This window comes from Canis lupus, chromosome 7 (assembly GCF_011100685.1).
Source record: "Canis lupus familiaris isolate Mischka breed German Shepherd chromosome 7, alternate assembly UU_Cfam_GSD_1.0, whole genome shotgun sequence".
Classification (NCBI taxonomy): Eukaryota; Metazoa; Chordata; class Mammalia; order Carnivora; family Canidae; genus Canis; species Canis lupus.
Genome location: NC_049228.1, coordinates 67,581,544 through 67,593,701, shown reverse-complemented (window position 1 = coordinate 67,593,701; position 12,158 = coordinate 67,581,544). Strand labels below are relative to the sequence as shown.

General features: G+C 39.7%; 2 protein-coding genes across 2 annotated transcripts in view; both read left to right on the top strand.

The window, feature by feature from the left end:
* Window positions 1–4,651, top strand: part of YES1 (YES proto-oncogene 1, Src family tyrosine kinase) — a 65,735-nt gene extending 61,084 nt beyond the window's left edge. Inside the window, 2 exon segments of the mRNA NM_001003239.2 lie at window positions 116–247; window positions 1,136–4,651. Of these exon segments, the coding sequence (NP_001003239.2) occupies window positions 116–247; window positions 1,136–1,344 (341 nt within the window). The 3' untranslated portion in view covers window positions 1,345–4,651.
* A 5,278-nt stretch (window positions 4,652–9,929) lies between these two features.
* Window positions 9,930–12,158, top strand: part of ENOSF1 (enolase superfamily member 1) — a 29,300-nt gene continuing 27,071 nt past the window's right edge. Inside the window, exon 1 of the mRNA XM_038543701.1 lies at window positions 9,930–10,069. Coding sequence (XP_038399629.1) covers window positions 9,986–10,069 — 84 coding nt within the window. The 5' untranslated portion in view covers window positions 9,930–9,985. The remainder of the gene's footprint in view (window positions 10,070–12,158) is intronic.

The following is a 12,158-nucleotide window of genomic DNA, read 5'->3' as shown; positions in this document are numbered from 1 at the left end:
GTTGTTGATGACACATACAATTAAGATATTAATAGAAGATTAGCCCGTTTATGCCATATTTACAAAAATAGATTCCTAAAAGCAATTTACTTAAGCAAGATGGTCATTGTTTTAGGTGCAAAGTTTCCAATCAAATGGACAGCTCCTGAGGCTGCACTATATGGTCGATTTACGATCAAGTCTGATGTATGGTCATTTGGAATTCTACAGACAGAACTGGTAACAAAGGGCAGAGTACCATACCCAGGTAAGCTTGCATTTCATTTTAGCTCTTGGTTATCCAAAGAGCCTTAACTGGAGTTTATTAAGAGCAAAAAATGTAAGGGGGAGAAAGGCCTATATTTCTTCTCTCTTTCCTCCCTCTCTCTCATTATTTTGGCATTGGATGGACAGCAGCCTTTGAGAATCACAATCCTTGAATAGGGCAAACACAGGAGGTATGCCCCACATTAACCTCAGCTTTCTCAGTACCATTTCCAAAAGGACTTTTTATCTCTACTATTCTCTCAGATAATAAGTATGTCTTAAATAATATTTTGAGTCATCTCCCCAGCACCTCCCACCCCCCAATAATTGGGGGGTATACTTAGCCTATCATAACACAGGGTGAGCTACTGATGGGGGCAGGATTATAAAGGAATACAAGAAAGGAATTGTGTATAATAACTTCAAGAAAGGCAAACAGGTGATAGTAGATAAGGAAACTGTTTCAGGGAAGTGCATCCATATAGTTACATAATTCATACATTAAGCAAAACAGGACCAGAACTTTCTTCTGAATTTGTTTGGAATTCTTTCAGACATTGTCTTGCCACTGTCCCTCACCCAAATTTGGTCCTTGTAAATGGTTAATATCAAAGTATCAGTACTTTAAAGTAGTACTCTAAATTCTCATTAACCAAATTGGGTTGGCTTTTTTGTAGGTGGAATGAAAAAAATAAACATGTTGAAAAACAGATTAGCATTTTCTAAGCTCTTGATATACTTGACATTTAAAATTTATTTTTTTGTTGAAAGAATCCTTTCTTTAAATAAACTTACTATACTTTGAATCAGTTAGTGGCTAGGGGATTTGTTCTGTTTTGCTAGTGGTGTTTGGGATCACTCTTCTTAATGTTTGAATCTTGTGTGTTAGGTATGGTAAACCGTGAAGTACTAGAACAGGTGGAACGAGGATACAGGATGCCTTGCCCTCAGGGCTGTCCAGAATCCCTACATGAATTGATGAATCTTTGTTGGAAGAAGGACCCTGATGAAAGACCAACATTTGAATATATTCAGTCCTTCTTGGAAGACTACTTCACTGCTACAGAGCCACAGTACCAGCCAGGAGAAAATTTATAATACAAGTAGCCTTTTATATGCACAAATCTGCCAAAATGCAAAGAACTTGTGTAGACTTCCTTACTTTACATACGGGAATCAAAAGAAGAAAGTCTTCTTCACTCTGCATGTTTTTAATGGTAAACTGGAATTCCAGACATGGTTGCACAAACCACTTTTTTTTTCCAAGTGTTAAACTCTAAAATACCAATGATGAATTTTCCAACTTTTTCAGGGTCCAAAGAAAGTATAGTTATGATATTGATGACAGTGTGAGTGATAGCATGACAGTGAAGAGCACCAAGGCTACTTCTTTATGAATCACTTCCTTTCTTTTATTCCCCAAACTCAGAGTTTATAAGAGAAAATTGTCTATCATTATTGACAAAACTTGGGAGATAAAAATACTTATACGATAATAAAACCTAAAGTTAACTTCATGGGACCAAACAAGTCCATTCCAGTTTTGAAAGATTCTTCCATTCATTGTTCTCACAAGTTTTTTCTAAGTTGAACAGTTAATATGCAATCTTATTAATATTTGCTTTCTTTTGCATGGAAATGCACCAGGTTTTTAGAAGCAAAAAGGAATATAAACAGCATCTAAAACTTGATTAAATGTTAGACTCCAGTAGTGACATTTGAAAGTATAATGCACTATGTTAATACACTCATGGAACTGGAAAGTAGAAGAAATTTTTCACTTTAATCATTTTCTGATTAGCTCAGTTTAGAATAATGAAGGTAACTAGGAAGTGAGTTAATCTTTTATAAGATTGCATTGATTTTTTTTTAAGGCAGTATATAATTGAAGTTGTGTACTGTCCAATCCAAGGGGAAATCATCTTATCTATAGATAGCATGAAAAAATAAGACCTGGCATTTAAACAGTCCTTTTTAAAAAATAGACTGGTACTGTGAGATATTTCTAGTATGTACTTATGGTGATGGGTGCCACAAATATAAAGTATCACTAGATCAGGGACTTGAATGCACTTTTGCTCTTCCTGAATATAGACTGACAAAGAGGAAAATATTTAAAAGAAATATGAGGAAAGAAAATGTGAAAATTCTACAGGTAGAGGAATGGAATGCTATGCTTAGTGTTAAGGAGTGACAAAATGGCTTTGCTGGCACTCAAAGCTCCTGTTTTGTGAGATTTTAAGAGTTACAGGTATGACTAAAACTAATCTTACTTAACATAAACACTAAATGAGTGTTACTGCCTCAAATAGCTAAGTTAGGGCTTCCCACTAATTCCAGTGATACAGCTTTTATGCAAAAGTTTTAGAACTCCAGTTTTCAAATCTGTGTTTAAATCTGCATTAACTTTTTAAATGTACTTAATGCTGATCATTTTTTCCCTTTTCAGAATTTAGTTGATTTGAGGAGGAATACTTTATTGAGAATAACAATAGTGGTGGGAAGGAGGGACAGGCTTTGCCCATTCAGAGCATAGAAGTAAAACTCCAAAAATTTTATGACTGACTCAAAAAGAAATTCCAAAATATGAATGTGAATGGCATCATTACTAGTTTAAGTGTAGCAAAGGTGAATCTGACAAAAGTTTGGTATTTATGTCTTAAAATATTTTTTATAGTCACACTTTTAAAGCAATGCGTCAGGTTCCCATATTTTAGAATTATGATTCCTTTTTTCCCCCATCAACATTTATTCAAGAAAAATGGTTGAATCTTATCAGTGAGCTTTATCATGTACTTGCCCTGTTCACAACCCCTAACCCTACTGTAGTTCCACTGTGATCTTGAAAACCAACAACCCCTAGAATTATAATTTTTTAACTACCATCACTTATCCATTTTCCTCATTAAGTTTAAAATTCTGTGCCATGGTAACTGTGTTGAAATTCAGGCAATTTTAAAATGTGACAAATGAGCTTCATGCAAGTTGGTAATTGTTCTGGTACTAAAAGTTGTGGAGATTTCTAATGTTTACGTAACCTGTTTAGTATTGAATCTCTCTTCCAAGAGGGTCTTCCAAAGAAGACTGCTGTCATCATTTTTAAATGTAAAAAAATGACATGCTGACATCTACAACCTGGGCCATCTGATTTTTAAAGGGCTTTATGTGAACTATGATACTATAATTTTTTAAGCATTTGAAAAGGATAGCAAAATTATGTACTAATTATGTTCAGAAAAATAAGTCAGGAAAAGTTGATGGTATTCATTAGGTTTTAACTAAATGGAGCAGTTCCTTATATCAATTGTATAGTAAGGAAATAAAACACTAACTTAATGTGTATTCAGTTAAAATGGTTATGTATTTTTAAATTGCCAAGAAAAATAAACAACTTTCTACATTTGAAGATTTTTTTTCCCCAGCAGCTTTTCGTCTTCAGTGTCTTAATGTGGAACTTAACCGTCACCAGAAAAGAAAGTTGGCAAAAACAACCTTTTAACACAAACTCTTTTTTTAATGGATAATGGTAGCCTAAAACTTAATATTTTTATAAGGTATTATAATATTGTTTTGTGGATAATTGAAATAAAGATTCTTATTGAATGTACCCATTTATCTTTTCAGCCACTATTCATATTTTCTCATCAGTTTTTGTTTTTTAAATTGGTATTTATAGCATATTCTGAATTTGTTCTTCCATTAGGAAAAAAGTGTTCAGTTATAACTCTTGAGCAGAGTTAAATCAGTTCTTTTTTTTTTCAATTCTTTATTAGAATGAGTTCAGTAATGATCTGATTTTATGTGTTTAATAATCCATGTCAGGTGAGTGACATTTTTACAAGTTCTTTTTTTTTTTTTTAATTATACCAGCAACTACAGTTAATGTATCAATCATACAGCAAAACCTAGGTTATTTGAGTGAAGCTATTCACAGTGAAGGATATAATATAAAAGACCACTTTTGGCCACAAGGGACTTAATTTTCTAAAAATGAAAAATATGTGAGCCTTACTTCTGTGTGTGTTTTACTCTTCTATTATAGGTATAATGAAAATAAAGTTATACTAAATTATGAATGGCCAATCTAAAGCATTTATTTTCAATAAGGTAATATTATTGTCTTTTACAATTATCTAAAATAATTAGCTTTGTTTTTCCCTAATGATTTCAGAATAGTACATTTAATGAACAAACACATCATTTAGTAGACGTATATTAAATGTTTTTATATGGTGTAGTATAGTTCCTCGGTTTAAGAATGTTTTTCTAGTTTGCTGTTTGCCTTTTAAGTTTGCATGTAATTTTTTCACATTTAAGTTGTACATTTGTATGTTGTAAAATCTCCTTTATTATTACTTAAAAAGTCTTTTGCATCCCAAGATTAAATATTCATCTTATCTATTAATATTTTATGCTTTTCTTTTTTATATGTCTCTTAAATTATCTGGGTATAAATGTGACTTTTAAGGGTCTAGCATGATTTTGTCCTGTGTAGTTAATTTTTCCTGCACCATTTATTGGTTAATTCATTCCCATCCCATTACTTTGAGATCTTACTATGCACATATTTACACACATCTGTTTTCAATTAACTTGCCATTCTTCCCTCAACACTTGTAATTGTTAATCACTTGATAATGCATTTTAATAATTGAACAAGTTCTCTATGCTATTCCTTTTCTTCTTTTTTTAAATTGGTATTCTGGCAAATTCTTGATGAAGTTTAGAGTCTATTTTTCATATTCCCAAAAAATTCAAGTGACATTTTGGTTAGGATTAGGTTGTGCTTATAATTTGCTAAGAATTAACATCTTTCAAATCAGTCTTCCTAGCCTGTTTATGACATATTTTTGTATTGAAAAGACTCGATCCCGGACCCTGGGATCACACCATGAGCCAAAAGCAGATACTCAACTGCTGAGCCACCTAGGGGTTCCTGGAGCATTGTCTTTTTTTTTTGTAGTGTCTATTCTGCTTTCAATCCCATACAGTATTACAGTATTTTTTTTAAATCTCAGAAATACTAGCTTTCATTTTTTTTCTTTATATCTTTCATTCCTTTTTTCACTATGGTTACAATGTTCTCTACCATCCTGAAGGTTTTTAACTTGATATTGGGACTATTGGGTCTGTTTCTGTTGTACTTTCACCTGGATTGTCTGTTCCTACTTTTATATATTCCCAGTAATTTGACTGGGTACTAATCACTATAAATTACAGTTTTAGGTTGCTGAAATTTTTAAAATATTCTTTTAAATAATATTGAATTTTGATTTCATGCCATTTTCTACTCTGGCTGGTGGGGACAGGAATTATTTGAAGCCCTGTGCAACCTTAGGGATTGTTTTGTCTATTATTTAGTTGGAATCATTGAATCCTTTCAAGCTAAGTCCTTTCATTAAAGCTCAGTCCAAAGCAGTCTTTAATCTTGGAAGATTTTTCCTCTGCCCTATTGAGGAATCTACCTAATGCTCCATGTATTACTACCAGATCTTTTTTTTTTTATCAGGAACAGGTGCTATTCCTAATCCTGTGTAACCGCCAATAATTTTCTTCCCTGTTTTTCCTTGTGTCTCTTTCTCAAATTTTTCTCATTCATGTGCCTGTTAGTGTTCAGCCAAAGATTAGAAGGGGTTCTTCTGTTCTCTACCTCCACATTGGCCCTGGGCTAATAAAAATAAACACTAATTTTCGTCTTCAGCTCAGTAACACTGCAGCGCTCTTTTGGGGGCCTGCCTCCTCCCCTTTCCCCTTCACTGCCTTTGCACTATAGCCTGTAGACCGTGATTTGGTACAATTGTAGGGTGCATTGTTTCCCTAGTCTTGGAGATGATGAGTATGGTCTCCCTATGGTCCATTGCCTGAAGTCCTTTCTTCCAAATATTTGAGCTGGTTTTCTAGCCATCTAAGATGGTAGTATAAATCCTGTCCTTGTTATCTTATTTTCACTAGAAAGAGCATGGCTATTATAGTGGGTTTGTTGGTTTTTGTTTTTAGGGTCATTAAATTAGAGGGCAACATTTGGAATAGCAGGGTAGACCTGTCCTGGTATAGTAAGCTGATAACAGTACTAACAGTTTTCCAAACAAAGTTCACAGTTTGCCCTGGGTGAGTCCTGGATGGAATCCAGGGGCTAGTGAAGAAAGCAAGCAAATCCTAAAGTAAACCCAGATTACCACAAGGAAAACAGAAAATGGATTAGTTTATTCTGATATTTACCTCTGGGATCCAGCCCTGAACATGACTCTGAAAGCTCAGAAGGAACACGAGCCACCTCACCTAGAAGAAAAACTACTTCTATACCTGTGCTGCCACATGCCCCCCTCTTCCACAATCACCAGAGACAGGTCTTCAAGTACTAGCTTCACAGAAAGGCAAAATGTGATTCTCAATAATAAATACTAACAGGCAGGGGATCCCTGGGTGGCTCAGCGGTTTGGCGCCTGCCTTTGGCCCAGGGCACGATCCTGGAGACCTGGGATCTAGTCCCACATCAGGCTCCCTGCATGGAGCCTGTTCCTCCCTCTGCCTGTGTCTGTGCCTCTCTGTCTCTCATAAATAAAATATTTTTTTAAAAAAATAAGTATTAACAGGCATATAAAGAATAGTGGGCATATGAACACTAATGTGAAGAATATTAGCACCATAAAAGAAATTAACCAAGAACTAACACTTGAGGAATCAAACTTAATGGAGGAAACAAATGAAAACTTTGTTTTGAGAAGCTATGGCATCCCATTTTTTTCAAAAAGGGTGAAGGTACACTGATCTCCTCATTTGTGGTTTTGGTTTTGCTTTCCCTGATTTCAGTCACCTGTGGTCAGCCTGCTGACCAGAAGCATTCTTCCCGGTGAATCCTCAGAAGGTCAATAGCCTAACATACTGCGAAAATGCCTAGTCATCCAAATCATTTCACACCATCATGTAGACATTTTCTCTCACAGCATCACAAGAAGGGTGAGTACAGTAAAGATATTTTGAGAGACCATGTTCACATAACTTTAATGTATTGATATAATTCTAGTATTAGTTATTAATCTCTTACTGTGCCTAATTTGTAAGTTAAACTTTATCATAGGTATGTATGTATAGAAAAAAACATAGTATATATAAGGTTTGGTGTGGTTTCAGTCATCCATTTGCAGGGGGGATCTTGGAATGTGTTCCCTGATGGTAAGAGGGGACAACTGTACTATGAGAAAGAAAATTTGGAACTTTAAAAGGGAAGAAAAATAATCCAACACCAAAGGACAAAAGTTGGGGTGAGTAAAAGAACACAGTTGGAGATCAAATCTGAGATGGAATATTAAGCTAAGGAATATATCCAGAATTCAGTACAAAAGAATAGAGTCCAAAAGTTGTTTTTTTTTTTTTTTTTAAGTATGGATAATAGATTCAGAAGTTCAGTATCAGGCCAATTAAATTCCAGATGAAGAAAAAAAGATTGGGGACACCTGGTTGGCTCAGTGGTTGAGTGTCTGCCTTTGGCTCAGGTCGTGATCCCCAGGTCCTGGAATCAAGATTGGGCTCCCTATAGGGAGCCTGCTTCTCCCTCTGCTTATGTCTCTGCCTCTTTCTGTCTGTGTGTGTCTCATGAATGAATAAATAAAATCTTTTTTAGAAAAGAGGAAGAACTATTAAAATAGAGAAAATTCTTCCAGAGAACTATATTGCTTCTGGTTGAAAGGGTCCCTCAGTTGCAGAACATAATTTTCAAATTAATCCTCAACATAAGTAGTGGTGTGTGTGTATGTGTAAGTGTGTATATATATATATATATATATATATATATATATATATATATATATATATATGAAGATTTTATTATTTATTTATTCATGAGAGACAGAGAGAGTGGCAAATACACAGGCAGAGAGAAAAGCAGGCTCCTCGCAGGGAGCCGGTTGCTGGACTTGATCCCAGATCCCAGGATCACGTCCTTAGCTGAAGACAGATGCTCAACTGCTGAGCCACACAGGAGTCCCAAATAGTGATATTTTAAAGCCACAAAGAGAAAACCCAAACATTTCCTAGAGAGGGGAAAACCTTATTTTTTAAAGAATGGGACTCAGGGGCCCCTAGGAGGCTGTTGGTTAAGCATTGGACTCTGGATTTCAGCTCAGGTCATAATCTCAGTATTGTGAGATGGAGCTTCATGTCAGACTCCACACTGGGCATGGAGTGTGCTTAAGATTCTCTCCCTCTGTGTCCCTCCCACACCCCTGTCTTCTGGAGAAAAAAAAAATGGTACTTTAACACTAAAGTATTAGTTTGAACTAAGACTTTTATATAGTAAAACCAACATTCAAATAGAAAAGAAAAAAGACATCTTTAGAATACAAAGTACTTAGAATTTATTAACCAAGCTATAGACCCATTTTGAAAAAAATTGAGCATATATTCCAGCCACACACACACAGGTGGGTAGAGCAGGACAGGGAAAAAGACTTAACATTTGGATTTCAGACTTCTGTGGGAAAATGAAAACTGGAGCTGACTGGCTACTTCTTTCAGACAGCAAAGGCCCTTAGCTGCAGTCATAGTGCCCTGTTGCTTCACTCCCTCCTATTTGCCGTGGGGGCCCACCCAGCCTCAGTAGGCATTTAAGTTGACCCAGATCTGCAGCCTTAAGCCAAAGGAATTCATCCAGCAGGGTTATATGCATCCTTGGGGAGCAGAGGTGATGTGAGCATCCCTGAAGATATGCCTGCCCTACCCACAGAGACACAAATTGATAGAATAACAGCTACAGCAGTGCTTCCCAAACATTTCATTTATTCTTCAAAGCATTCCCCACAAGATATAAAAGGGGGTGTGCTGCACCTGAAAGCAAAGGATCAGTGTGCCTCCTTAGCTTTTACCATGTTCCCTCTTAGAGTCCCAGTCCAGAGGACAGAGCCCAGGATTTGCAGCCAGAACACTCTACCATTTAACCTAACTAGCTGTGTGGCCTCACTTAAACCACCTAATTTCTTTGAGTCCCATTTCTTAACGAGTAAAATGGAAATGACCTTGCAGAGTTGGACGGTAGGAGGTAACGTATTTAAACGTACTAAATTGCAGGTAACTGCATCAGAAGGGGTGTAATACATGATGACTTGTTTCTTAATTTATCAGGTAGCAACCTGGGGCTGAGGTCACTTAAAGAAAGACATCTAAGATTTAAAAAAAAAAAAATTCATGAGAGAGAGGCAGAGACACAGGCAGAGGGAGAAGTAGGCTCCCTGCAGGGAGCCCGAGGGGGTCTGGATCCCAGGGCCCCGGGATCACACCCTGAGCCAAAGGCAGACGCTCAACCACTGAGCCACCCGGGCGTCCCACACCTAAGATTTTATAGCGTCTCCCCGGGCTGCACCGCTGCCTCAGCTCAAGCCTGGAGCTCGGGGCCCAACTGTGGCTCCAGGCGATCAAACTGTAGTCAGACCCCGCTCCTTCCTCTCGGGCGCCGCTCCCGGACGGTTACTTCCAGGAGTTTCCAGGCCGGGCGGAGCGGGGGCCCGCCGGGGCGCCGAGGCCGCGCGGAACGTCCCCCAGGTCTCCGTGCACCGCGGCCCCGAGCGAGTCCGCGCTGGGGCGGGGCGGGGCGGGGCGGGGCGGGCCCGGGGCCCGGGGGGCGGGGCGGGAAGCCGACCGCCCCGCCCCTCGGTGCGCCCGCGCAGCCAATCAGCGCCCGCGGAGGCGGGCTCCGCCCCTCCCGCCGCTCGCGGGGCCCCGCGGGCAGCCCCGGGCGCGCAGAGACATGGTGCGGGGCAGGATCTGCAGCTTGTTGGTGCGCGACGTGCGCTTCCCCACGTCGCTGGGCGGCCACGGCTCCGACGCCATGGTAAGCGCTGAGCCGCCCCGGGCGCCCTGGTCGGCGCGGGGAGCCCGGCGGGTCGCGCAGGTTCCCGGCTTTGGACTGCTGCTCTTGCAGCGGGGGAGGCCGAGAAGGGGGATCCAAGGAACCAGAAACTCTCCACCCTCCTGGGCTTGCTTTCTTTCTGTTCTTAGCTTTCTCCTTGTTGACGTTAACATTTCCTGTTGTTAAATTTACGAAATGCATTTTGCTGTAATTGGCAGGATGAGTAATACGCAGCAACAGCGAAATGCTCTTGTTGGACCCCCAGCCACGCGACCCCAGGGCACATCCCGACTGCTTCTGCACTGACTCCTTGGTGGGGTTCGTGGCGGTGGGCTGCCCCCTCCGCAACTCGCTGAGTGACCGACCTAGAGAAGACGCCAACCTCCCTGGGCATTTGGGCCCATCTGTGAAATGGAGTCACCCTGCCGTTGCGCACGGGAGGGGAGCTCTCATGAAATTGCCTGAAAACGTTGCTAGAAAGGATTTGTCACTGTAGAGAGGCACATGCCGGCCAGCCGTTGGAGATGCGGTCAAGGCACAGAGCCTTCTAAATACTGAAGGGTGTGCTTGCTTATCGACCGTGGAGGGACACCCCCCATCCCTACCACGGTCTAGTGCAGTGGCTCTCAAATCTAGGAAGGAGTTCTGTACTGGGTCTCCCCGAGGGCCTCACCCACTGGATCCTCACTGCCCCTCTCAGTCCACCAGGGAGACAGAATTACATGGGTCTGTAATGAATGTATGAACAAATGCTGGGAAGTGAAAAGCATCCACGTTAGGATATGGTTACGGGTACCTGTGTGGAGAGAGGGGAATGAATACCAGAGGACTCTAATTCGCCTTCTCTTGGTTGGCTAAGTGGGTGGAGGACACAGATATCATTACATTACCTATACTCTTTGTGTACTTGAAATATATGTTTTTAAGATTTTATTTATTTATTTGAGAGAGAGGGATAGAGAGCACAAGCAGGGTGAATGGCAGAGGGAGAGGGAGGAGCAGGTTCCCCGCTGAGCAGGGAGCCTGATGCAGGGCTCCCTCCCAGGACCTTGGGATCAGGACCTGAGCAGAAGGCAGCCGCTCAAGGGACTGAGCCACCCAGGCGCCCCTTGAAATATTAAAAAAAAAAAAAAAAAAAAAAAAAAAAAGTATCGTAAAAAATGCTGACTAAACAAAGCTATTACATTTGAAAGTCTGTCCTTTATCCTAAGATTAAATTATTCGCGATTTTTAAAATCTTCGTGTTCCTTCTTGTATTATGTTAAATGACTTAGAAAAAACTCCCAGTTGGCAATCCTTTGTGGATCTCCAAATAAATGTTTGGGATTTCACCGGCTTGTAAAATTCAAACACCTGACCTAATGCAACCACTTTGCCCTTCTGACGTGTAGCAGCTATAGGTAAGCCACTTAATCTCTCTTCAGCTTTGGTTTTATCAGTAACATGGGCATAATCATATCTGCTTCAAGGATTAAATGGGATGCCTGTAAAGTGCCTGACACAGAGGAAGCCATCAAAAAATATTGGCCATAATTACTTATTACATATGAGGAAACGGAAGTCGAAGAGGCTCTGGTCTACATTTTTCTCTGCTTTGAATTTGTGAAGTGTTAAAGTAGCCTGGCTTTTAAGTAGGATAATTTAAGAAATGGAACTTGTTTCTGGTCCTTGAGTCATTTATGACCTCAGGATCAGGAGAGGTCATCTGATAACCTGTATCGCACTCTCATAAATACTTATATTTATATCTTCCAGAGATACGGGGGTTGTTGTGTGCCGATTCTCATGTGCTTTCTAAATAGAAGGTGCGACTTTGCAGTTCTTGGTCGTATTGCTTCCCAAGCCCTCCTGGCGTGCTGAACTCAGCAGTTCAGCTCTGTTCAGCACTTAGCAGCAGCGTGAGCCTTCCTGATCAGAAGCAGGATATTTTCATGAAAGAGTCCTGAAACTGTCCCTAAATCTGTAAAAGGATTCCAGCTGTGATTTTTTTTTTATCGGCCTTTTAGGAAATGGGAGTTCTCAGACCCTTATTGTACTTAAACTTTGCTTGCTTGTCGAGGCACTCATCAAA